This window comes from Podarcis melisellensis, assembly GCF_964234715.1.
Source record: "Podarcis melisellensis genome assembly, chromosome: 5".
NCBI classification, from domain to species: domain Eukaryota; kingdom Metazoa; phylum Chordata; class Lepidosauria; order Squamata; family Lacertidae; genus Podarcis; species Podarcis melisellensis.
Window position 1 is genome coordinate 96,705,096 of NC_138537.1, and position 26,997 is coordinate 96,732,092.

A 26,997-nucleotide genomic window follows, 5' to 3' on the forward strand; every position below is an offset into this window, starting at 1 on the left:
TTTTTGTGTAAAAACAAAAAACAGCACATGAAGCATCGAATTTGCAGTTCAGGTGTATGACACAATTCTCAGACTTGTTCCCTAAAAATAATATATAAAATACTCATTTTTTATACTATTTTTTATTATTTATTACTGGCAGGTAGGGGGTCATCGTTAGCTTCCTTATTTCTTCCCCCTCCTTTCCGTGTTAATGATGCTGTTGTGCAAACCCAGACCGTCTGCCAGAAGAAGGGTACTGGAACACCGGTAACAAAGGGCGCATTGCCTATATCCTGATTAAACAGGCAGTGGATGCAAATTCTAGGACATAGTTTCTAATGCATCCGTCAGGGATTTCTTATTCTGCAACTTTGTCCCTTGTCCCTTACGTGCCAACAAAGCTGTATGAAACAAGTCATGGTGTGTGAACTTGCAGTCTACTCCTCCTTCTTCAATGATGTCATTTAACATTCCTACTCCCTTTTTTTATTTTACTAAAACCTCTGAACCTGTATGGAGCTCATTTTATTCCTCACTGAGCAAATGGGGCCTATGCCCAGTTTTTTAAATTAAGAAACAGGACTTTTCTCCAGAGTAGATGGCAGGCCTGAGTTACACCATCTCTCTCTCTAGAAATGAAGCAGTGCTTTAGGACAAAATTAGACCTGATGGCAGCAGACACAAGAGTACATCTTGGCACCTGAGGCAAACCACAAATGACATCCAAGAAAAAACGGGGAACAAGGCATGGAATAAAGATCACCGTGGACCAAATGAACAGAGCAATGAACAGGGCTGTCATCAAACTGCTGTCATTAGCAGTACTATTGTTGTGTGAAGATACAACATTTGTTACTCCATTTATCTAACGGTGCTGTATGCATGTTCAGGAGTCTCGCTGCAGAATTGGAAGGGACTCTGAGGGTCATCTAGTCCAAGCCCTGGCAATAGGCAGGAATCTCAACTAGAGCATCTCTGACAGGTGGCCATCCAACCTCTACTTGAAAACCTCAAATGAAGGAGAGCCCACCATATACCTTGAGAAGGTTTGGGACCACATCAACCCCTAAAACACTTTGATTTGTGCCGCCCGTCTCTTAGTTTTGTCTGAAATGTTGGAGGTAGAGCCCATCCAAGACATTTTGCTGCTTGAGGCAAACCAGAAAAAACCCTGGGAACTGTAGTTTGTTAAGAGCATAGCTGGCGAGCGTCCCTTATTTGGAGGGACAGTCCCTTATCCCAGCACCGTGTCCCGCTGCTGTTCCTTATTGATGGATGTCCCTTAAATTTCCCGGGTTTCAAAGGAAGCAGCTCCTCTCCCTCCCTGCCTGCCAGCCAGGGAGGAGGGATGCTCCAACTGTGTTGCTTGGCTGCCTGGCCCGCCCCCCTCTGGCCTCCTCTCACCAGCCTCGGCCCCCGGAACCCCCCCCCCCCCCGCCGGGACTGGCAGGAGCCTCGGGCCCTTCTGCCGCCATTCTCACGGCCGCCGAACTGGGCATCTCTGCCTGGGGCCTCCCCTCTGCCTGTCACCGCCGCTTCTGCTCCTGCTAGGCTGTACTGTGGCTGTGCCGCCGAAGGACCCAAATGAGATGGGCAGCCTGGCATGGTCTATGAATTGATGAGGAGCCTTGAGAGGAGAGCGAGGGCAACCATAGAGAAAGCAGTTCAAAGAGAGGAGGAAGAGGCGGAGGCGTGGGCAGGTGTTCCAAGGGCTACAAGGGAAGGACCACAAGCGCTTCTCCCATAGATTTGTAGTGGTAGACTAGCATAGATGGTCTGATCTGCGGGTTTACTTCAGGTGCTATTTCCCCCCCCTCTCACCCCACCTGATGGAACTGAGAGCTGCAGATGGAGCACGAGAGAAAAGATACAGAACTGCAGCAGCATCTTCGTAGCTTGGACTTCATTTTGCACGAAAAGTGGTTGCTGCTTGTAGTTATTTAATTGCAGTGTTTCATCGGCTGGTGTCTTGAGGAGCAACCTCTGGAAACGAAGGGCTAAAAACCGGCGCTGCTCTCCAAAATTATCTGGTCCCTTTTAACTGGTTGACTAAGATCCCTTATTTTGGCTGCTGGTCCCTTATTTTCAACCCTGTAAGTTGACAGCTATGTAAGAGCGCTTAAAACAATCCTGGGAACTGCAGTTTGAGGGTGGCTAACAATGATCCTGGGAATGGTAGTTCGTTAAGGCTACTTAACAAAAAACCAAGCTACTGGAATGAAGGGGTTGGAGAGAACCCTCCCCTCCAAAAAAAACCCTATTTTCAACCATCTGACTCTGAATACCTTTCTTATGCACTGTACACACCTCCCCCTTCTGTGCCTTTCCATTTTTCCAGCCTCACAAACTATGAACCCCGAGATTTGGGATCTACTCCCAATGTTGGATTTCGGGGTGTTAACCGGGTTTGATGCATCAGCTACTGTTTGGGCGCAGCTGCTGCAAAACGTGGGTTCACGCTGCAAGCGCCGGCAAAACTTGGGCACGCGTTTGGAGGGCCCCCCATATTTCGGGGTTTGTACTTAATGAGGATCGTCCCCCCCTTTGTGTGGCGTCCTCCGTTTTGGAGGGCCAGTTTCTTGCTCCGCTCCCGGGAGACGCAACTTCGGGGCACTTGGCGGCGCCTCCTCCCGTTCCCCGAGCCTCCGGAGCCGAGGCTGGGCGGGGCGGGAGAGCTTCCCTCCGCCCCCGGGAGGCCGGGCAGGGCGGCTCTCCGGGGCGAGGAGGTGGGGAAGCGCCTGGGCTGGAGCGGAGGATCCAGTGCGCGCAAGTGACGCTGCGGTAAGTGAGCCCTTGGGGCGCTTTCTTCCTTTCCCCGCTGCTCCCGCCCGCCATGGCCTCGATCCTTTTCTCACGTCTCTTCTCGTCCGTCTGCAGGGCAGCTGTCGCTTCGGCTGGAGGAAAGGTGCGCGAGGGGAAAGCGAGGTAGGCTGAACAAGACTCTTCTGCTTCGATCCCGGGGTCCTCTGCAGGAAATGATTGCATTTCCTAGGAATGGTCTGCAAAGGGGATCAGCGAGTGGTAATAGTTCAGATGGATTAACTGAACACCTAAACTGGATTAACCTGATCAGTTTGGGCTCCAACTCAGAGCTCCCTCGGAGCGTAACTTTATTTAATGTTGCACAGAAAGGTCACCACTTAATTAAACAAAAAACAAATTCAGACTTCATCCCTAATATGAATTATTTCCTCTTTTTCAACTAAGAGGGCACCCTGATTAATTGGCCGGCAGAGTTTGTAAAAGATGGTGATTCTTTCTAAAACAACAACAACATTGCTGGCAGGTGCTATCTTAGAAGAGGAATTCTTCTTTCTGCCTCAGGAAAGGAGGGAATGCCTCTTGCACACTCAGTGTGCCAGGTGCTATTAAAGCAAAATGCCTGCTCTTGGTTAATATTCAAGTTAACGTATAAATAATAAGATAGATTAAAATGTATACAATTAACAATACAATTCAACCCCTAAGGCTTGTTTGTTAGTGTGATAGTTCTACAAATGTTACATGCTTCAAAGGCAAACAGTCTCTCACTGGCTGTGGAGGAGCTTTGCTCGGCTCCAGTCGGACGCCATTTGGCCTAGAGAGAATAGCAAAACACGATAGTCTGCCCTGGAGGTAAATTGTGGCGTGCAGGCCCTGTTCTTATTTCCTGGATTACACTTGCACTTGTTGGATGAAAAACAGGAAGAAGAATACTCTTGTGAGAATGCTGCATGTTGACTCCTTTAATAGTGAAACCTCCTGCAATTTCACCTGCTCTTCTTCTTATTTTGGTCTGCTTTTGTCTTAGAGTCTGACAACAACGTATTTGTTCCTATTTCAGCTAGCAGTTTGTGTTTTCCTGTTGTGAAAAGAAGACCAGGGTAGCAGGTTTTCCAGAAGCAAACCCTTCTCTTTTAATGTAAAGAAGATTTGGAACTAAGCAAATCAGCATATTAAGATGAATGTTCAGTTTGCAGCATCTCTAAAATTTGAAAGCTTAAAAAACGCAGGCAAACTCTTCCATGGCCAATGCAGCATTATCCTTATGCAAAATCAGAATCAGAATACAGTAATATCAGATAGCATATTATTGCTATTAAAGGGTGGCAATTGCCAATTATAATAGTACTGTAATATTTTTACCATCATTGGGGCACTACTTGGATTTTATTCCTCAGACACCAGAAAGTCTTGGGTCCTCTGTATTTTCCTTGTCTCCAAAGATCAGTTGTAATTGCTTTATCAAGCTTCACCACTAGTCCAGTCCTCTCCCATCCTCCCACTTCTTTTCCGTATTTGTAGAATTAGAAAATGTAGATATAGGCTGTGTACACACTCGACCTTTAAAGTACATTCAAAGCACATTCTTTCCCCCAAATAATTTTGGGCACTGTAGCTTGTGAGGGTTGCTGAAACTGGTAACTCTGTGAGGGATAATTTACTGTGCCGAGAATTATTTGAGGGAAATGACGAGTGTGTTTTGAGGGCAGAGTGTGTATATCTTCAGGCCCTTTTCAGAATGCAAAATGCAGATTGCAAGCTCTCCTTCTCAAGATGAATTCTTAAAGCAGCAGTTCTTAAAGCACTTCCCTTCAGAATGCTCTCATCTTGGGACAGGGCAGTTAGCAAGATTGAGAGGTGGTCTCAAGCTTCTGCACTCCTTCTCCTGCCATCTTCTAGTCCATGTACAACACATGTACAAAGCAATACCTGAAGTGGGAGATACTTTTACAGATGTGATTATGGCCACTAGCTTAAATGACATTTTAGAAGGATTAGACCAGGTATCTTCAACCTTTTCAGGCCCAGGACCCACTTTTAACCCAAACATGCATTTGGGGACCCATTTCTTAAATCTTCTTTACATAATGGTATTTTCCCTGTTGCAACCCATCTTGGATCAGGCCACAATGCACTAGTGGGCCTTGATCCACCAATTGAAGACCAGTGGATTAGACAATACTAATGAAGGATGGATTTCTTAGCAGTGATTAACAGGCCATGAATAAAACCTCCATAGGCTACCACCAGATACTGGAGACAATGACAAGGTTGCATGTTGTCATCATGATTGGCTGCAAACATCCAACCTTCTCTCTGGTTACTTTCAGGATAAGCAAGGCTGGGCTACTTGGAACCTGATTTAGGGAGGCATTTCTTCTGTACGTTCTGTGTGCAGTGGAGGGAGGAGGTGCACGAGGCCAGGACTCCCCGGCAGGTTCCTAAGAGTTAAATTGCGACTGAAATGTGTGGCTCAATTCCAATTTTTCAGAACACTCCCAAGTAATTCCCCATTGCTGAATACTCCAGAGGAAGCCCCAGACCCAAAGTTCTATGTCACCTGAATCACCATGGTTGGTATTCTGGGGACAATCAATGCGGAAGGGATGTTGCCTTCCTGTATAGTTTGAGGGAAGACTGTATTTGAAGACCACAGGGTCTGAAATCCTGGAAAGCCCCTGTCACAGACCCTTTGGTGCCTGTCAAGTTTCCCTGCCCTTACTGATTTTTCAAAATTGAGAAGTTTTTTTTGGCGGGGGCGAGGAGTAGTGAGCATTGCCAGTTTTTCCTGCGTGGAATGGGTATTTTGCTATGCCCCCAGACCCCAAAGGTTCAGAGGTTCCTGGTGTAGACAATACTAAGCTCAATGGACCAATGACATAACCTGGTACATAGGAGCTAGCTAACCTGTGTTCCTATGCCTATGAATTTCTGCAGGGAGGGAATCTAAGTTGCCACTGTTAGCAATGCTATGCTTGCCTTAGATGGACTTTGGGCTGAACCGACCGGGGCTTCTGTTTTCATTATAGCATGAGGCTTCAAACACAACCACCTGTTTCATCTGATTAGGAACTGGAGTGAAACAGTGAAGCACATGTACAGTTGGAATGAGAAAGAACGGAAGACGAGACACATTTAGCAAGTTGAGAACGGAGATAACAAATAAAAAGAACAAACCCAACTTGTTAATTAGGGCATGGCATTTGATTATAAAGTATAATCAGTATTTGCGCCAGCATCAAAGCAGAAACATCAAGCTACTGAAAGAACAAATAGGAGTCAGACTGAAGCGTTTGTAAGGGAAATTATGCCTCTTTGAAACAAGAGTGGTGGTGCTTGAAGGAGGCAGTGCTAAAACTACTCCTCAAGAAACCACCCCTGGATTTGGAAAATCTAACTCCCAGCCAGTTGCCAGGCTCCCCTTCTTGGACAATGTACTTGAGTGGGTGGTTGTGGACGTAAGAAGGGGCGTAAGAAGGGGGGTGCGGTCTGCCCCGGGTGCCACCCTGACGGGGTGTGTGTGACAAAATGGCGGGTGGCACACAGCGGGGCCTGCAGCGTGCACGAGCCACGCGTCTTGGCACCCACAGGCTCTGTGCTGTCCGCCCGCTGCCCCCTAGCTGTAGGGCGGCTGAGGCCCCGCACGTCCCATCCCTCCCTAAGGGCGCCCCGTGCTCCATGCCATCCCTATGGGTGCCCTGCCCTGCCCCCGCCGCCCCAGGTGCCCAAGAGGCTTCCTTCGCTGTTGGCCAGATCCATGCGTTCTTGGAGGAAACTGATTTTCTAGATCCATTTCAATCAGGGTTTAGGCTTGGTTTTGGCATAGAAACTGTTTTGTATGATTCCTCTGTGAGGTGAGAGACAGGGGAAATGGGTCCTTATTAATTCCTTTTAGTGGCTTTTGATACCATCAACCATGGTATCGTTCTGGAGTGGCTCTCTAAGTTAGGGATCAGCAGCTCCACTTTGCAGTGAGATGGTCGTTCCCAGAAGGTGATTCTTAAGGGAGTGTTTTTCAGCCCCGTGGAGCCTTCAATGTGGGGGTCCTCCGGGTTCGGTTTTATCCCTCGTGCTGTTTAACATCTACATGAAATTACTGAGAGGGGTCATCCACAGTTTTGAAGTACATTGCCAGGAATATTGTGATGGCACTCAGCTCTATTTCTCCTTTACATCTGCAAGTAAGACAGTGGAAGTGCTGAACCAGTGTCTTGCCTCAGTAATGGACTGGATGAGAGCCAACAAACTGAAGCTTAATCCAGATAAGACTGAGGTGCTGTTAGTAGTGCTCTTTTGTGAGACTTAGTCATTGCATTTATGAATTGGGGGGAAATCATGGAAATAAAAGTTATTGTCAAAAACTCTCTGTATAAGAGACCGCCTGCTCTGAAGTATTAGGTCTGTCTTAAGTGTTGTAGCATATCTTCTCAGAATTCTGAAACTTCTAAGAAGGCATAGAAGTTTATAAAGAGTTGTTTCAATTGCAATTGGTCCATCTAGTTTATAAAGAGTTGTTGCAATTGGTCCATCTAGGCTGTGTGCACACTGTACCTTTAAAGCACATTTAAAGGCCCTCAGAGAATTCTGATTGCTGTAGGTAACCCTTCCTAGATACAATTCCCAGCAGCTCTTGACAAACTACAGTGCCCAGCATTCTTTGAAGGGGGAAATGGGCTTCAAATGGGCTTCAAAGGTATAATTTGTAAGGTCTCAGGAAGAGATCCTTTTCTGCTGCCAGAGATCTCGCCAGTTGGAATCTGGGACCTTCCGTAAGCAGCACACTCTATCGCTGAGCTTGTCTTTGGCCCCTTTCCTATAGAATAGAATAGTTCCAGAAAATACAGAAGTTGGTTGGTCCCAATCTGAAAATGTTTTCTGCTGAGGGAAATATGTTTACTTGCTTCCAGTGTTAGTCAACCAGGAAATAAAAATGAATATATTCACGTGACTTAAGAGTAAATAGCACTTTGCCATAGTTGGGTGGAAGTCACTCTTAGTGAAGCTCAGTAAATAGATTAGACCAGCCTTGCAAAGAACAGTTCAGAAGGTGGTTTCATACACCTTGTTTCTCCTCCCATGTCAGGTCATGCAACGTTCTTTCTGAATGCAAGAATTTGTGCATTTCAGCATGCGTGCCTGTTACACAGGCCAGTGCAACTGTTTATAAGAAGATGCTTTACGCTGTGTGTAAAACCAATGAGATATCTGGAAATATGGATGCTGTCTAGCAGTCAGGACGGGAAACATGGGGGCAGGGTCCTCCCTCCCCTCTAAATAGTGCCTTGAGGCAGTGCAAGAAGCCCCCTTGGGGTGTATGGGGTGTTAAAGGAAGGGTAGCACCTCTGGTGGGGGACGCGCCATGCTCCTTCGGGGGTAGTTTGTTCACCTTTGGTCCCCACCCTGCACTCAGCTCTCTCCCGTGGCTCCTAGAAGATGCCAGCAGGCGACAGCGGCCACAATCCCCGGAAACGGCTTGTAGTGGCCAGCTAAACCAAGTAAGGGGTAGCCATGCACAGCCCCATCCTATGCCCTTTTAAAATGGGGGTCTCTGTGTGATGTGGGTTGTTTTTGATTCTGTATTTTGTGGTTTTATATTCTGATTTTATTCTGTGAACCACCCTGAGACCTGCGGGTATCGATTCAACAAATGCCTAAGAGTAATGGGACCGCCTCTGTATGCCAAGTCAGGCTCTGGTGGACCAAGCAGATGAGACTGACAGTGGGGTCCAGAGGTCAAGAAGGCGGTTTCTGCCCAAGCTGTACACCAGGGGTCGGCAAAGTTTTTGTGGCTTGGGCCGATTCACGGTCCCACAGACGGCACGGTGAGCCAGAGTGCGTGCGCATGCAAGCACAAACGCTATTTATGGCACCCCTTCTGGCGCAGAGGAGGCGTGCACAGCTTCCTGCAGCCAATGGGAAGCTGGCCAGCGTCACGGAAGGCAGTCCCCGCTCTGCAGGTTTAGCTTGGCGCACAGGAGCCGACCGAGCGGGCGGTGGGGGTCCATGGGCCGGTTAAACCAGTGTTTTTCAACCACTGTTCCACGGCACACTAGTGTGCCGCGAGATGTTGCCTGGTGTGCCGTGGGAAAAATTGAAAAATTCGAAAGATTTAAAAATAAAGTATTTTATAATTTTTCATATTTCTGTTTACTTACTATTTCATAATAAAGTAATTATAAAATACTTTCTTTGTGTTTATTTGATTCCTATTCAAGAGAATTACTTTATATATAGTCAATATAGGCACAGAGTTAATTTTTTTAACATTTTCTAATGGTGGTGTGCCTCGTGATTTTTTTCATGAAACAAGTGTGCCTTTGCCCAAAAAAGGTTGAAAAACACTCGGTTAAACGACCCCCATGGGCCACAAGTTGCCGACCCCTGCTGTAGACAGAAGTGAGGGGCACTTCACATGTCAGTTGCAACCCTCTGTTAGTGCAGTCTTGTGTCATCTATTCAGAGCTATGTCCTTCTGAGTTCAGTGGTGCTTATTTACTGGCAAGTGTGCACAGGATTGCAGCCTAAAGCTGCAGTCCCATGGAACATCAAAGTAGCACAGTGAAATGTCTGAATGAAATATGCATTGGAATGGACTACACGTGATAAGCAGGCAGGAATCAATTTCCTGTGTCAGCCAGAGTAGTATTGCAGAGCAAGGATGAGATAAAAAAAATATGAGGGAATGCATGAATGTTCATTGCAGAAGAAAATCTGCCTGAGAGTTATTCAAGCTGTGTTAGGAATTGTTTTAAATATAAACAGTGTTTCAAGGTCACTGAGGTTGATTTGTCACAGGAAATGGCACAAGGAAGGGATGAGACGATTACTGTTTGTGACCCTTTAGGGAGCTAACTGGGGATGGGAGAGACAATCATGTCCCCCCCGCCCCCATCTGAGATTTTATGGTTTTGCTGTTGTACAGAAAGTACCTGGAGAGTAATAATATTTGGAATATTTAATTATGTTTAATCTCACAAGATTTATATACTGCTTCATTGTAATAAAGTCTCACAAAGTGGCATGCAAACAGAATAGAGTAACATTAACAGTGAAAAACAATTAAAAGCAACTATTTAAAGCATTTAAAAATAATTAAAATCAATGACAAGCTGAAAACTAGGTTAAAGCCCATGTCAGCTTTCTATATGTCTGGGTAGGCTTGCCTGGACAAACATGTTTTCAGCAGCCATGGAGTTTCAAGAGTGGTTGGTGTGGCACTAACACAGCGATTTCTTAGAAATGTGGAGCAAGTGTTATGTGCTTTTAACATGAAGCTCCACACATTTCCCACCGCATTTATTCAAAAAAGGGATCCTTCTGAAATAAAATGGGGTTGCATTTGCTAAACTGGTGATGGTATCCTGTTTTTGGAACAGCAGCATATGTCCTGGACCACATATGCAAACAGCCACTCAGTTTGTTCCCCATTAAAATTTGTGGTTTGTGAAGACACATGACCAAATAATATTCACTGGGGCAAAAGGGCAAAATGGAAATACCTTTCTGTCATTACTTAAAACTTGCTAAATGTCAGTTAATAGCTCAGGTATGTGTGGTTTTGTGCGCGTGGGGGGGGGGGGAGGCAAGTAAACTTAAGCACTGTTTGTATTTTTATTTGTTCTGGACAAACCTGGATGAGAGGTTGGATTATTTATTAACAATATAAAAGAACAGTTTAACACAACTTAAAACTACAAAAATAAGGTGGGTCCTAAAAATATACAGTGGTGCCTCGCAAGACGGAAATAATCCGTTCCGCGAGTCTCTTCGTCTAGCGGTTTTTTCATCTTGTGAAGCAACCCTATTAGTGGCTTAGTGGATTAGTGCTATTAGTGGTTTAGCGGCTTAGCGGCTAAAAGGCTATTAGCAGCTTAGCGGCTTAGAAAAAGGGGGGGGACGAAAAGAATCGCAAGACATTTTCGTCTTGCGAAGCAAGCCCATAGGGAAATTCGTCTTGCGAAGCGCATCGAAAAACGGAAAACCCTTTCGTCTAGCGGGTTTTTCGTCTTGCCAGGCATTCGTCTTGCGGGGCACCACTGTACACCTGAAGTGTCCAAAGCCAGGGTGAGCAGGAGCATCTTCAGCTTTCTCCAAAAGCTGACGCACCTCTGTAGGAAGGGTGGCAACATGAGAACAAACAGGCCTTTTCTGTGCTGGCTTCCTGCTTGTGTGGGGGTGTGGGTGAACGTTTCATTTGTTCTTGTGTATTTTTGTTATTTTAAAACAGTCGTACCTCGGAAGTTGAACAGAATCCGTTCCGGAAGTCCGTTCAACTTCCAAAGCGTTCAACTTCCAAAGTGCGGCTTCTGCAGCCAATCAGAAGCCCCCTCAGACGTTCAGCTTTGAAAATAACATTCAAAAACCGGAACACTCGCCTCTGGTTTGTGATCGTTTGGGAGCCAGAACGTTTGACTCCCAAGGCATTTGGGAGCCAAGGTACGACTGTACTGTAAACTGCCCTCAAATGAAGGGCGGCATATGAATTTAATGAACAAATAAAATTTGGAGGAATTGAAATTGCTGAGTCTTGCAGGGCAGCCCCATGTAAAGCACATTGCAGTCCATCCCTTCTGGGAGTTCCCTTTTTTGAGCAAGAGCATGGGAGTAAAGTTCTTAAATACAAACAGTTCAGGCTTCCAAGCTTGTATAGGACTACCTGTGGAATATGCCTGTTAATTGATGCTTCTGAACCCATAGCTCCCTCCTCCAGAGCAGCTCTGCAGCCCCTTTGAAAACAATGCTAGTGATGACAATATACCGTATTTTTCATCCCATAGGATGCTCCGTCCCATAGGACGCACCTAGTTTTTTTGGGGGGAAATAAAGGGAAATTTCCCCCCTTTATTTCCCCCCAAAAAGCAGGTCGGGGAAACCGAACCATGTCGAGGAACAGCGGGATGGCAGCGCTGCGCCTCCCTGCTGTCCCCCGAGCTTGTGGGGCTGGCCGATGTCTGCCCGGCGTGAGGGGCGCTCTGCTTCAGGGCAACCCGCCCGCCAGGCGGCAGGCTGCTATTCGCAGCGTGGGGAGCCCTGCGGGGAACTCCTGCAGGGCTGCCTAGGCTGCGGATGTGTTCCCAAAGTGCCAGGCGCTTTGCTTTCAGCGCGCCCAGCGCTCCGGGAAGCAGGCTACTATCCGCAGCCTACTACCCGCAGGGCTGCCTAGGCTGTGGATGTCTTCCTAAAGCCTGGAGAGCGAGACCTCTCGCTCTCCAAGCTTCAGCGAAAGCCTGCATTTGCCCCATAGGACGCACCCAGATTTCCCCTTCATTTTTGGAGGGGGAAAAGTGTGTCCTATAGGGCGAAAAATATGGTAAGTGGGTACACTTATCTGTGGCACTCCAAACTAAAAAAGGGAAAGTGCCTTGCCTTTGATTTTCTGGTGTATACATCCATCATACAGATTTAGATACGGTGAGGAAGATAAGCTTTTACCATAGTGTGTGTGAAGAATGCACTAGATTATGCCTTTCTTCACCCTTGATTCTGTTTCCTTCCAAGATACTCTGTCATAGTGCTGCTGAATCCTTGGGTCACGGCAGACTGTACCATGCTTCTGCTGCAAGGGGACATCTTCCAGCTGATTCTGTCAGTGGGTTCCCCGTTCTGCTTCCTTCGCTGTGAACAGCACTGCTCCTCTGGAAGATCTTCTGTTCCTTAAGGGGGCTTTGGGTAATAGCGTGGCATCGTGCCTAATGTCGGGGCGGAGGAAAGCTTCAAAAGAACCGCGAGGCGTTGTGAAATGCGGCATTGTGAACCAGCAAGAAGCCAGTTTTTCAGGACAATTGTCAAGTCATAGCAATTTCGGAACAGATGCCGTACTGAATATTTTGATAGCATCTGCCAGATACAGAAGTGATCTCACCAGACAGTTATCTGAAAAGTGATGTAGACAAGTGGAATTCAGTTGTGCTTGATGAGCCTGGACTTAGGGCGCTCTCACTCTGCAGGGTGTCTTTAGTAAGAGAAGAATTAATCCATTTTCAAGCATGCAAGTCATTTTTCCGCCATGCCTGGCTTGGTTCCACGAGAGGCTGGGCCTGCAACATGGCCAATATTAGTTCTTGTTCTATAGCTTTACTGTTACCGAACCTAAGAATCATATACTTACTGATATGATATATGCATTTAAAGTGCTTGAAGCCCGTCACGTATATTATCTCCATAGTCCTTACAGCCACCCAATATATTTGAGCAGTTTTATTAGCCGCTTCTTGCAGCTGAGAGAATAGTGGTGTTTCTAAGGTCCTCATTTTCAGTCGCCGGCTGAGGTGAGATCAGAACTGGGGGGGCTGTCTCGATTACACAGAGCCACCGAGCTGTGTCACTTCTCTGCACGCTAAACTGTTCCACCCTCATTGATCATGGGGCACCAGTTTAGGCCTCCTTCCAAAAATGTGCGCGGGGGGGACGGGACGGGACATGGTTTGACTTAATTCCAGAAGCAAATAAAGCATTTATCTTCCATGCTATCAGAATTCATTTAAACCGGGCCACCTGGCCACCTTGGAATCATAAATCTGCATGTTTGATCCTTGCTTTATCATTTTAAACAAGTTGGCTGGAAAAACGGCATGCTAACTTGCAGCTGAATTCTGGACTGCCTAAGCAAATATCTGTGTTGGTTTATTAGCCAAAGGGAGGGTTATATTACCATAACAGGTGTGAGCTGGCATATGTTGCCCTTTGCAGTTTTGCCCTGATGTTGTAGGACTTGTTTGCATGTCTGATTTCTGAGGCACGTGGGCTTATTCTTAGTCCTTTTCAGAAAACAGTTTTGGCTTTGTACAAATACAGACATTTCTGCTCTTGTTTTAAACACGTTTTTAAAATGTTCCCGCAAGAGTCTCAGAATATTCTCACCTGCACATCATAAATAAATAAATAACACACTTAAGGGAATTATAAGAAATCACTATGAAAAGGAATGGCATGGGAGAATGGGTGAGTGAAAATTTGAACCCTGGTATCTCAGATGCTAGGCCAACACTCTAACTGGCCCATTTTGCAGACCATGTTAAACCATAGTTTGAAGTGATTTAATGTGAATGAGCAACGTAGAGCTGCCTGCTGCTTCCCCTTTCCTTTCTTCAGCGTGTCTGGGAGGAAACAAACCAAAAAGTTGGTTTGCTGCTATAAGCAAACTAGTGTCTAACAAAGCTGGAGCTGGAGTGGAGTGGAGCTCATTGTTTTGAGCTGAGCTTTTTGACCACATTGCAAAGTAGGAGCCAATGTGACATGGGAACAAGGCTGCAAAAATGGCTCTTTGCCTTGTAGAAAATTAGAGGCCTAAGTCAAAGGCTAAATTGATATCAGAAACGATAAAATATGCCACCGCTCTGTTAATATGAAGGCCTGCCTGGTGACCCAGTGATCCCAGAGATTCGAGGCGGGTGGCTTGTGAGAAGGCCTTAATGGTGATGGCAAGCATCTAGCTTCCATAGGTTGCTGAAGATGCACCTTTTTACCCTTGCCTTTGAAAATAGAAGCATTTGATCACTGAGGCTGATCCCAAGAAGATTCGGACCTCCTCTCCCTTGGTCTACTGCAGCAGACAGGAAGCAGTGGAGCCAAAGGGCACAATTGTCATCAAGTCAAGCAGAGGTGAAGATGCCAGCTGGGCAGTGTCTTCAAACTAGAGCAGATTGCTCAGACTGAGGAGCTAGCTAGACACGGATAAGCAGATGCTGTAGCACGGATGCACTCTTGAAGTCCAGAGCTCAGTTTACCAGTTTATTCTGGGTTGCCACTGGAATTTGGGTGGTTCTTTGGATATATTTAAGAGCAAGCTTGTTGCAGCAGATGTCTTCAAGCTGATTTCAGCTGCGTGAGATGAACGACCTGTTGGTTTTGTGTTGCCAACGGCACAGATGCATCTCAGATGGTTCCTCATATAGGGTGTTATTCAGGTCAGCCATTCTGTCAACAAAAAGCTTTAGCAACGAAAAGACAAAAGTGTCGAGAAAGGGGCTGAATTTAGCCTCTGGAAAAGAAGAGGTGTACGCCTGGCAAAACAGTTAAAGCGACAAGCAAACAGTGTCTTACCAGAGACCCACAGAACACTCACTCTGTCAATGGTAACTGCCAAGCAACAGCTAAGGATGCCTGAAAAGATTATTCGTTTTGCAAAACTGAAATATGCAGTTAATGGGTGGAATTAACAATAGCGCTAAGGAGATCACTCTGCAAGTGCAGGCATTTCTGCTTGGTCTGATGGAGCGACCGCCCCTATCCACTGTTTGTGGGATTCTTCCAAGCCCCCCAGCCAACTTGGGGAAGGTGCAGGGGTAGGAAAGGGGAGGGGAGCACCATTCACTAGTAGGACTCACTCTGGCTCCCATGAGCACAAGTAGTTAGTTGAATCCAGCCCAAAGAAACTAACCACTATCATTAACACATTCTTGGGTTCTGCTGCAGAGTCTAACCTTAAATGCTAGATACCTGCCTTGTATTCAGACAAAAATGTTCGTTCGTTTTAGCTGTAGGTGTGTGCCGAAGGCATTGTTAACCAATATGAAAAGATTACGTTTAATTTTATTACAGCTTCTACAGCTAGCAGAAGCCATGGCCCAAATGGGACAAAACTCCAGACACGTCCTTCTCTCCAGCCACAACAATGTCAATGCAGAAGAGAACAGTCACAACAGATCTGTAGACATCGCAGAGCAAATGGAGATGAATATCAGGTATCACATGGTATTAACATTCTATTTTTCCTTCTGGTAACTGCTTGGTTTTTAAGCTTGTATGAGGTCAGTTCTTACAATATATGTTAGATGAGTAACTAGAGTGAAAATCCAGTGTTATCATTTCTGATGATCTGCGTCATCATGAATTATCTAGCAGTCTTTCCTGTCTCCAGGTCACAAATAACAGACATTCATAAGAAGCCCAGCTGTTGCAAAGAGCAGCTGACAAAGTCATCTTCACTGCGTTCTCTAGATCAGTGTTTCCCAACCTTGTGCCTCCAGATGTTTTTGGCCTACAACTCCCATCATCCCTAGCTAGCAAGACCAGTGGTCAGGGATGATGGGAATTGTAGTTCAAAAACAGCTGGAGGCACAAGGTTGGGAAACACTGCTCTAGATACCTTGTCTTTTAAAGCTACTTAACCTACTGATCAGTGCATAAAACTCTCTCTCTCATTAAAACTGTATTTTTGTTTGGAAGCTTGGAATAACTCAACAGCAAAACACACTTATTTCAAAAACGTGCCCCTTATTTTTCTAGTGGCTGCCTGTTAAATTTTACCACACCTTGACATAGGAATATAAAGACTACAGAACCCTGTGACACACCAAAGATGTAGCCTTGCAATTGAGTTCCCCAAAATGTTTCCACATCTGCCCACATGAAACAGAATAAAGAGGAAAGCAAGACTCCAATTTACAAAAAACTTGCATACTTCACATACTCGTAGACAATTCTTGCCATGGGCAAGTGGTCATTTACTAGCCTGTCTTAAAGACTAACGGTGGAATCCAGTGCATGTTACCTTGGGAGAATTTTGGCCCATTCTTCTTTACAGCATTGCACCTTCAATTCATTGAAGTTTGCTGGCATTTGTTTATGCATCACTCTCTTAAGGTTCCGCACAGCATTTCAATTGGGTTGAGGTCTGGACTTTGATTGGGCCATTGCAACCCCTTGATTCTTTTCTTTGTCAGCCATTCTGTTGTAGATTTGCTGGTGTGCTTGGGATCATTGTCCTGTTGCATGACCCAATTCCAGCCAAGCTTCAGCTGTTGAGCAGATGGTCACACATTTGGCTGTAGGATACTTTGGTATACAGAGGAGTTCATGGTCGACTCAATGACTGCAAGGTTCCCAGGTCCTGTGGCTGCAAAACAAGGCCAAATCATCACCCATCCACCACCGTACTTGACAGTTGGAATGAGGTGTTTGTGCTGATATGCCGTGTTTGGTTTTCACCAAACATGGCACTGTGCATTATGGCCAAACATCTCCATTTTGGTCTCATCTGTCCAAAGGTCATTGCTCCAGAAGTCTCATGGTTTGTTCAGATACAACTTTGAAAACCAAAGCCGTGCTGTCATGTTCTTTTTAGAGAGAAGAGGCTTTCTCCTGGAAACCCTTCCAAACAAACCATACAGTGGTACCTTGGGTTAAGAACTTAATTCGTTCCAGAGGTCCGTTCTTAAGCTGAAACTGTTCTTAATCTGAGGTACTACTTTAGCTAATGGGGCCTCTCGCTGCCGCTGCGCAATTTCTGTTCTCATCCTGAAGCAAAGTTCTTAACCCGAGGTACTCTTTCTGGGCTAGCGGAGTCTGTAACCTGAAGTGTCTGTAACCTGAAATGTCTGTAACCCGAGGTACCACTGTACTTGTTCAATCTTTTTCTAATTGTACTGTCATGTGTTGTTGTTCATCTGAGGTTGTATTGACTTAATTTTAAGACCTGCTAAGCAACAAATCATATGTAAAACCACAGAATTCAAAGAGGGTGCACTTTCTTTTTCTCGTGACTGTAAATAGGGCTTATATTCAGTTTCGGATTGCAGTCTGACAAATGTTTTGTGGCATAAGCTTTGCTGGGCTCCTGTCCCCATTATCAGACAAATTCTGTGCGAATCCAAATGCTTATTGGGCACCTATCAAATACTTTGCTCTAGTACAACAAAATACTGCAATAAATTCATTTAGTCTTTAAGGTGAGGAAGACCCACCTCTAGTCCCAGATTCAACTCTTAGAATTCACAGTTGAAATGATTTTTCTTGAGACCCTGGCGAATTGTTATCAGTCAGAGGAAGCAATTGTGAGCGAGATGTGATGGTGATCTGACACAGGGTCAGGCCACAGCATATGCCCATCTGCCGTAGGACATGTGTTAGCGGCAACAGACAGTCACATTGACTGCTCTGCAATAAGGACACAAAGACAATAATAATTCATAATGTTATCTTCAGCAAGCATCAAAGAAGCTTTTTAGGTTACGTGAGTGACAAGACCTGATCTAATTAGCACATTGCTTTCCCTCCCGCAAGAGAATTCTGATCTACAGCAGAATTGGATTTGTATGGGGTTTTTTTTGGGGGGGGGGAAATCAAATTCTGACCTCTGACAATCCAAATTCTGTATCCCTTAATTATGCAAATTAAGGCCGTATGCAGAATTTGTCATAAGGTACTGCAGCCCTACCTCAGCCCTTGTCCCTCAGCCATCCCGGTGGCTATTTAGATTTTAGTGGCTGTTGCCTGCACATTTTGAAACCTAGCTTCACAGAGTAGTAAATACAGACTAGAAAGTTTTTTTAAAACAGAAAATTCTCAGGAGGCTGGTTTCTACATTATGCACTAGTTTTTCTACCACATAATCAAAGCATAGACACATCCCTGCTGAAACCACCATGGTTTGGCCCTGCCAGAGTTTGGCCCTGCCAACATGGGGGCAATGTTGTAATGATGTTTCAAGGGGTTGGACAGTTAGAGATGGTTGTTCTGTATTTAATGGTGATGTTGCTATATTTTATTGTATATGTTTTTATTTATCTTGGGGACCATGTAGCTGAAAGGGAGGATATGTAAACCTTCTAAATAAATACAGGCACCCACCCACCCACTTACACCGAGAAATAAATCTATTCAAATCTGGAAATGGCAGGAGAGAGCTGGAGAGTCCTCGTGGCTTGTTCCCTAGAAGCCAAAGATTATTTTTTTCTGTAGTTTAGGACTCTGGCATTGACTTGCACACTGCCACCCCCCCCCCCCACACACTGTGTGGCTTCTCCAGCCTCTCTGAGGTCATGGTGCTCTGAGGGGTAGCAGCTCCCCTGGGAAGAACCCCTTCTATATCTACCAGATGAAGGAGCATGTTCAAGGTAAAGAGAAGATTCAGAATGCTTTGAAAGAGCTGCCGCTTCCAAAATGGCACGCGGGAGCTCTCTGCTCAACAGCGGATGGGCGGTAAGCCGCTCCTGGCCGGAGGCTCTGCTGCGTGGCTCCCCTGCTCTTCCTGGCAAGGTTGCGGGCAAGGAGGGAAGGAAGGGGGCCTCTCTTGCCCCTTAGATCACCCAAACAAAAGTGGGGAGGGGGACAGAAAACAGAGCTCCCCAGTTACACACATTTCATGTCCCTGTGGAACACCCTCCCACCAGATGTCAAAGAGAAAAACAACTACCAGACTTTTAGAAGACATCTGAAGGCAGCCCTGTTTAGGGAAGCTTTTAATGTCTAATAGACTATTGTATTTTAATATTCTATTGGAAGCCTCCCAGAGTGGCTGGGGAAAGCCAGCCAGATGGGCAGGGTATAAATAATAAATTATTATTATTATTAATTATTATTATTATGCATGGGGGGGGCCCTGGAACATAACCCCTGCCTAAGTGGGGAGTTGCCCGTACATAGAATAGCCTAATGGTGGCTTATTGGACTTCAAGGGGTGGAAGAATCGCAGCAACCTAGAGATTTTAAAAAACCATTTATTTATTTAGTATTATTATTTTGAAGAATTGCTCTCAAGAACTGCCTTGCTTGATCAGGTCCATTTGATCCAGCATTCAGTTCCAGGCAGCAACCAGAGCATGAATACACTTGTTACTCAACTCCAGAATCTGGTACTTGGAGGCATCTAGCCTCAGTATGTGAACATTTCATATAGTGAGTATAGCCCCTAAAGCCATCTAAGCTAGCGGCCATCACCCCATCAGATGGTAATGAGTTCCATCAGTTAATTATATGTCTCCCATCGCTGTTCCTTTTTCAAAAAAAAAACTATAAAGTCCCAACATTTAGCTGTTCCTCATAGGGAAGCTGCTCCAACCTTTTGACCATTTTAATTCTTATATCATTTTTGAGAGGGTAACCACAAGCTGCTTATGCATTATCTATGTTCAGTCATTTATCAGTTAAGTTGTCTGTTTGCCTGTTAATTTGTTCAGCATTGGGACAGATCTATAATGAAGGATCATCTTCATGTGTGTTCAACATTTCCAGGGCTGCAACCCAAGTTGGACATCAACTTGCAATGATAGGGGACGAGTGTAACAGGATGTACACTGGGAAACGGGAGGATTCACTGCTTCATCTTGCAAAGGGGTAAGGTCCGCCTAGGGGGGTTTTCTGTATTCTAATTCTGAAATGCCTCTTTCAATAGCAAGTGCTTTTAAAATGCTCACCAGTTCGTACAAACAAACAAAACCTCTCTGCAAGTAGAAAATGCGCATGGCAAGGCGTGGACAAGGCAATAAACTTTCTTTGTAAGTGTTGCTACTTGTTATTTGCATTGTGTGTTTCATCTTTAAATGTAGAGGAACATAAAAAATAACCTGCCCAACCTGAAATTGCAAGTGTTATGTTCCATCCTACCACCTTTATTCCCTCAAAAGGGAATAAATTGCCTCTTTGCCTCAGTGCCTAGAAGAGTCCTCATGGTGCCAAGGTGCCCACTTGTTTGCAGGATTGCAGGGTGCAGAACAAATCATTATTCTGTGAGTTCCTGTCATGCCCATTATTTAATGTGCTTTTAACTTGTTCAGTTTGCTTATACAGTGGTGCCCCGCAAGACGAATGCCTCGCAAAACGAAAAACGCGCAAGACGAAAGGGTTTTTCGGTTTTTGCATCGCTTCGCTAGACGAATTTCCCTATGGGCTTGCTTCTTGCGAGTTTTTTCCTTTTTCTTAAAACCGCTAAGCCGTTAATAGCCGCTAAGCCGCTAATAGCCGCTAAGCCACTAATAGCCGTGCTTCGCAAGACGAAAAAACCACAAGACGAAGAGACTCGCGGAACGGATTAATTTCGTCTTGCGAGGCACCGCTGTAATACAGTTTGCTTATAATACCCAGTTGCTTAGGGCTGTAAAAACTAAATGAATTGAGAGAAATTTCAGAGGGATATCTGCAAACTAGGTATTAAAATGGCAAGTGTGATTCCATGTAAGCAAGTGTAAATTAGTGCACACTGAGGCAAAAAATACTAACGGGGTCTGAGCTGGAAAGTGATCTTTGGATTCTGGTGGATCACAGTGAAAATGTTGATCTAGTGCAGGCATAGGTAAACTCGGCCCTCCAGATGTTTTGGGACTACAATTCCCATCATCCCTGACCACTGGTCCTGTTAGCTAGGGAAGATGGAAGTTGTAGTCCCAAAACATCTGGAGGGCCGAGTTTGCCCATGCCTGATCCAGTGTGCGTCTGCTGTGAAAAATGTGGATGCCATGTAAGGGATAATTAGAAAAGGGGTTGAAAATAAAACTGCCAATATCACAATGCTTTTATATGTGGCTTGAAAGCATTTGGAATGCTGCATGCAGTTTTGGTTGCTGCACCTCAAAAAGGATGTTGTAGAACTGGAAAAGGGTCATAAAAGGGTTACCAAGCAGATGAAGGTACTGGGGCAACTCCCATAGGAGCAGATGCTGCAGTGGTGGGGCTCTTAAGCTTCAAAGAAGGTCAAGGAGTAAAGGGAGGACATCAAAGAACATTATGCATCCCTGGTGTGGAGAAAGTGAGCATAGTTTTTATCCCTCCCTCATAATACTAGACCTGGGTTTGTCCAATAAAGCTGAATGTTGAAAAATTGAGGGCACACAAAAAGGGAGTACTTCTTTGTGCAGAGCATTGTTAATGCATGGAATTAGTTACCAGAAGCTACGTAAAGGTACCCCTGACCGTTAAGTCCAGTCACGGACGACTCGGGTTGTGCGCTCATCTCGCTTTACTGGCCAAGGGAGCTGGCGTTTGTCTGCAGACAGCTTCTGGGTCATGTGTCCAGCATGACTAAGCCGCTTCTGGCGAACCAGAGCAGTGCACAGAAACGCCGTTTACCTTCCCGCTGGAGCAGTGCCTATTTATCTACTTGCACTTTGAGGTGCTTTTGAACTGCTAGGTTGGCAGGAGCAGGGACCGAGCAACGGGAGCTCACTCCGTCGCGGGGATCTGAACTGCTGATCTTCTGATCAGCAAGCCCAAGGCTCAGTGGTTTAGACCACAGTGCCACCCGCAACCCTACCAGAAGCTAGGATGGCTTTAAAAGGTAACTGAAGAAATTCATGGAAGATAAAGCTATGAATGGCTGCTTGTCATTATAACTATGACGCCTGCAGAAACGGAGGCCGTGTGTGTCACGAAGGGGAGAGTCCTGCTTCTGGATAGGCTTCTAATAGGCATCTGGTTGGCCTTTGCGAGATCAGGATGCTGGGCTAGAGAGTCCTTTTCATCTGACGAAGCGCTGCTGTTACATTCACATTGAAGCCACCAGGTGGCTTATAGACATTGTGACATTAAATGTAACTGCATTTAATGTGCAATTCTGTTTTCAATGGCTAATAGTACCAACCTGGAAAAGATCATTATAAGGGATCATTATGGAGTCATAGAAGACAGGGGAGGGTGTTTAAGCCTTTCTGTCCCTGCAGAAGTCCTGAGGAAAATCCCTTCTCTTTGCACCGAGGGGGTGTGTGTGTGTGTGTGTGTGTGTGTGTGTGTGTGTGTTCCTCACAATGCCAGTAGCACCTTCAGAGGAGGGATTTTGATTTTGCTCAGGATTGCAGAAGGGGAAAAGGATTAAATTCTTATTTTTACGTGCTGAGACCACCAAGGATGTATTTAATGTTATGTGACTTCTAGTCTGGCCAGCTCCCATTATTCCTTTGTAGTCTAGTTTACAATCAAGAAACAGAATCCAAGATTCACTCTGCAAAGTGAACTGAGAACGTCACTGACAGCCTTCACAAATAAAACAGCTTCAAAAAGTCATTTGCTTCAGAGAGGGAAGAAATGGGAAGTCACACTTTCCAAAGTCAGTTTCCGATTAGCTTGTTTGATTAAGTAAAGGTAAAGGGACGCCTGACCATTAAGTCCAGTTGTGGCCGACTCTGGGGTTGCGGCGCTCATCTCGCTTTACTGGCCGAGGGAGCCGGCGTACAGCTGGGCATGTGGCCAGCATGACTTCTGGCAAACCAGAGCAGTGCACGGAAATGCCGTTTACCTTCCCGCCGGAGCGGTACCTATTTATCTACTTGCACTTTGAGGTGCTTTCGAAATGCTAGGTTGGCAGGAGCAGGGACCGAGCAACGGGAGCTCACCCTGTCGCAGGGATTCGAACTGCCAACCTTCTGATCGGCAAGCCCAAGAGGCTCAGTGGTTTAGACCACAGCACCACCTGCATCCCTGCTTGTTTGATTAGAAGCATTTAATATTTGATTTGCAGCTCAGGATTCATTTCCATAATGCCTGTTTAATTTTAAACCAAATTCTAATTCTCCCAACTATTTTGCTTCTCAATAGGATAGCAGCCAACGTTTTTCACACTTGTATCTGGAGTAATTTTAGAAGTATTATGAAAGCCTTTGGGAGTTTTTTGAACAGTGGCTGGAGAAAGAAGATTCTCGACTGTAACTGGGTAAATTTCATATTATTTTGCATTTGCAATTTTTTGACTGAGGGGCTGGAAAGAAGAAGAAAATGTAGTAAAAGGGAATTTGGAATCTTGCAGTGCAGTCCTATGCTTGTCTCCTTGTAAGCTGAACTCCATTTACAGTGGTGCCTCGCAAGACGAATGCCTCGCAAGACGAAAAACGCGCAAGACGAAAGAGTTTTCCGTTTTTTGAGTCGTTCCGCAAGACGAATTTCCCTATGGGCTTGCTTCGCAAGACGAAATGTCTTGCGAGTTCTTGCGAGTTTGTTTCCTTGTTATTTTTTCTTTAAGCCGCTAATAGCCGCTAAGCCGCTAATAGCCGTGCTTCGCAAGACGAAAAAACCGCAAGTCGAAGAGACTCGCGGAACGGATTAATTTCGTCTTGCGAGGCACCGCTGTAGTTCAATGGAGCTCACTCCCAAGTTAAATAGAATTGCATTGTCAGCCTGCAGTTCAGCCCACTTTTGTGCTTTGGCCTGATGGTTTTCATAGAACTGAACTATAAAGGTTTGTGGCTTATACTACTATTAGGTTCCTGCCCAATTTTGCTTGTGTTTCCTTGAGAACTATTACAGCAATAGCAAATCAGGATGACCTCCATATAAATGCATAGACCGTTGCCAGTGAATGCCAGAAAAAAGTGTGCTTCCCTGTAACCCCCAAATTAGTGCAAAACAGGATTTATGGGCTGGATCCAGAGAGGCAGTCTGTTCTGATATGCTTACTGAGAAGTAAGCCCCACTGAGTTCAATGAGATCTCCTGCCAGATAGGGGTACAATCTTGCGCTCAAATTCTCATTAAAATAACTGGACTTAAGTCATGGCTATCTTTTCACATCAGTCTCAATGGGTACAAAATCCAACCTAATGTGTTATGCTTTGTGCTGGCAGATCCTGCATTAACGAATTACTCTTTCCTCCTCCGTTTTCCCTAAATTTCCAAGGGAGCAAAAAATTATGATTGTAGGCTTTCTATATTTACCTTTTTAGAAAAGTTCTTGAAGGGGTTATGGGTGGTGTCCATCGCAGTACTGCCTAAGCCCATCTTCATAATAATAATACCTTTCTTGTCAATGTACAACCTGTGTACAATGAAATTAACTGAGCCTCCCTCCCCCCCCCAAACACTCAGTCTCATTGCACTCTGTGTGCTTGTTGCACAACACACCAACCCCAAAAGTCATTTGCACTATACTGTAGTATTTTCTGTTCAGCAGCCTAACAGCCCACGGACAGAAACTGTTTTTTAGCCTGTTGGTACGACTGATTATACTTCTATATCTCCTGCCGGAGGGTAGAAGTTTAAAGAGGTGCTGGCCGGGGTGTGAATCGTCCCTGAGAATTTCCTCACTCTTCACTTTGTGCCCTTGCCCCCAGCAGTGAAGAAGAGCAAAGGCTTTATCTTTCGATTAAGCTTGGGAATGCTTCCATCAAAACTACACTTGGTAGATTGGTTGGTCCTAACAAAGGCATTTCCTATGATTTTTTTGTAAAGTAGCACTAGCATTGCGCAAACAGGGAGCTTTTCATGTGGGAGAGAATCCCAAGATGTGAAGAACAAACATTTTGCTGTTCCTGAATTCTGAACTGGTGCAGCTGAGGAAGTACATGGTGCCCACATTGCTGGACTCCAACTCCCATCATTTATTTTACAAATTGATAAACCACTCCACAGCCTGAGGGAATGGAAGCAGTGCAGTGTTGAGAAGATAATGTGCAAAACAAGCAGATTCAAAAAAGCATTGAAAACATTCCTACAAGCCATAAAAGCATCCCTATAGTTGTGCAATTAATATTTTGTAAATGACTGGGACACACTTCCGGGGAAGCCTTCTTAAACAAAAATGCCTTTGTTATGAGGCTGAGGGGAATTGGAGTCCAAAACCAGAGCTGCAGGTCAGCCACCCTGGAACTACTGCAGGTGATTTTTTTTTCCTGCTCTCATTCTCTAATTCTTGTGGTTTTGAACCAGTTTGTTTATTCTTTTCCTACAGATTATTTGGGTCCCTCTGAACTGCGTGTGCCAGAAATGGTGGCCAGCCGTGCTGCTTGCTATTTTGATGTGGGGTCTGGTCACTTACGGACTGCAGGACTAGTCGCAAGAGTTGCCAATTGAAGGTCACTGCTGGACTCTGACCAATCTTCAACTCACCCAGGAGGTGGCATTTGCTTTGTTTGTTTTTTAAGAAGTTGGTTGTGGATAACTTTTTTCTATTTAAAATGTAGGCTAGTGCTGGGTCACTGCTGTTTTCATACTTTTAAAATAAATATTGATATGGGGTTGTTGCTGGATAACTACCTGAATTGCTTGTTTTAAAATACGTATGTTCAAGTGATTCAAGTCTGACTTTTATACTAAAAGAGAGGGGTTTTTTGTTTTGTAAAAGGGAATTTGGAAAGTTGACAGAAGGGTATGCTGGCCATCCTTTTTAACACTTGCACTGTAAAATATCTAATGAAAATTGGAGATCTTAAAAGACTTGAAAAATAAAACTGATGTTCCAAATCTAAGTGCCAAATCTAATTACATTATTTCCTTCAACGTATGTTTGAGCGTGATCCATTCTGCACACATCCCATTTACGGATCCAGCCATCTCTCCTCTACTTTCATCCACGAACATCAGAGACTGCTGATATTAGTATTACACCCATTTACAGTTGGTTCTTTTCTCCCTAGTGTCATTCTTTCAAGCTTTATATGCATATATGGTAGAATTGGCATCTGAAGTTGATAACACTCTTGATCTCTTTTGGCTGGTAGCTTTTGACAATGTCTTAATGGCAAACATACTGATTCTTACATGAAGAATTACTTGCATGAAGCCTCTGAAGGTCCTCATGAGGTTTGCTCCTCTGCTTGAAAAAATACAGACTTAAATTAGTGTTGGGGGCGGGCTTTTACTTTCTGATGCTGGTCATAAGATATACAGTAGTGGACTCTGAGAACGGAATGGGGGCAAGATGTGCTCGGCCAATGTGCACAGGGGCTCTGGTCGCCACCTGTATTCAATAAAGTTTATCAGGACAAAACTTGAAAATGCTGTTGTCAACACAATAGTATGTTCCAGTGACCTATATTTACCAGTTCAGAGGGGGCTTGCATATAGGGGGCTTGCATGTTTGGCAAAAATAAAATACCTAAAAAACCTGTATGTTTTCCCTTAAGCTCCTTGGAGGAAGATAAAGGTAAAGGTAAAGGTACCCCTGCCCGTACGGGCCAGTCTTGACAGACTCTGGGGTTGTGCGCCCATCTCACTCAAGAGGCCGGGGGCCAGCTCTGTCCGGAGACACTTCCGGGTCACGTGGCCAGCGTGACATCGCTGCTCTGGCGAGCCAGAGCTGCACACGGAAACGCCGTTTACCTTCCCGCTAGTAAGCGGGATCGTCAGTCTTCCCTGAGCCTTTCCCCCCTAAAAGGGTTTTTTTTGTTTTGTTTTGTATTTCTGCCACCTCACGGCTTCCCCAACTCTGCAAATATCAATCTCTTATATGTAGGTTTTGGCTACCTATGCACCAGCACTTGATGGGAATTGCTATTAATATATATGCCAATAATGACAACACTGACAAAAGTTTGCCAGGAAAACATTCAGAAAGACACAGAACTTTTAGCCTCCACCAGTTTGCTGCTGCTGGGGCTCTTGCAAGGCCCTTTTTAGCAATCAGATTCTAAAAGCAAAGAATCAGTGTTTCTTTGTAGGACACACTCTTGCATCAAAAACAAGAATTAGCTTCAAAACAGGAATTTGAACATTGAGCAGACAATATGCCACACCCTTATGCTAAAGTATACAGAGGCCTCCTCTGAGCTTTATTGTAGTTAATGTTTACACACATCAAGAGTGGAATTTGTCCTGACAGGCTAGAAGGAAATCA

The 26,997-nt window shown here is 45.1% G+C and overlaps 1 protein-coding gene across 1 annotated transcript; it reads left to right on the forward strand.

The window, feature by feature from the left end:
* The first annotated feature begins 2,520 nt into the window (after positions 1-2,520).
* On the forward strand, positions 2,521-25,630 carry LOC309370286 (uncharacterized protein). The gene is made up of 6 exons (XM_081911918.1): positions 2,521-2,763; positions 2,860-2,907; positions 15,286-15,428; positions 19,699-19,800; positions 22,990-23,104; positions 25,114-25,630. The coding sequence occupies exons 3-6, from the start codon at positions 15,307-15,309 to the stop codon at positions 25,213-25,215; spliced, it is 441 nt and encodes a 146-aa protein (XP_081768044.1). The 5' UTR covers positions 2,521-2,763; positions 2,860-2,907; positions 15,286-15,306; the 3' UTR covers positions 25,216-25,630.
* Positions 25,631-26,997: the final 1,367 nt, after the last annotated feature.

Bases quoted from the DNA above. Each gene is read 5' to 3' on its own strand.
- LOC309370286 (XM_081911918.1), top strand. From the start codon at position 15,307: ATGGCCCAAATGGGACAAAACTCCAGACACGTCCTTCTCTCCAGCCAC. The intron at 15,429-19,698 runs GTATCACATGGT...CAACATTTCCAG, and splicing joins CAAATGGAGATGAATATCAG to GGCTGCAACCCAAGTTGGAC. The intron at 19,801-22,989 runs GTAAGGTCCGCC...GCTTCTCAATAG, and splicing joins CTGCTTCATCTTGCAAAGGG to GATAGCAGCCAACGTTTTTC.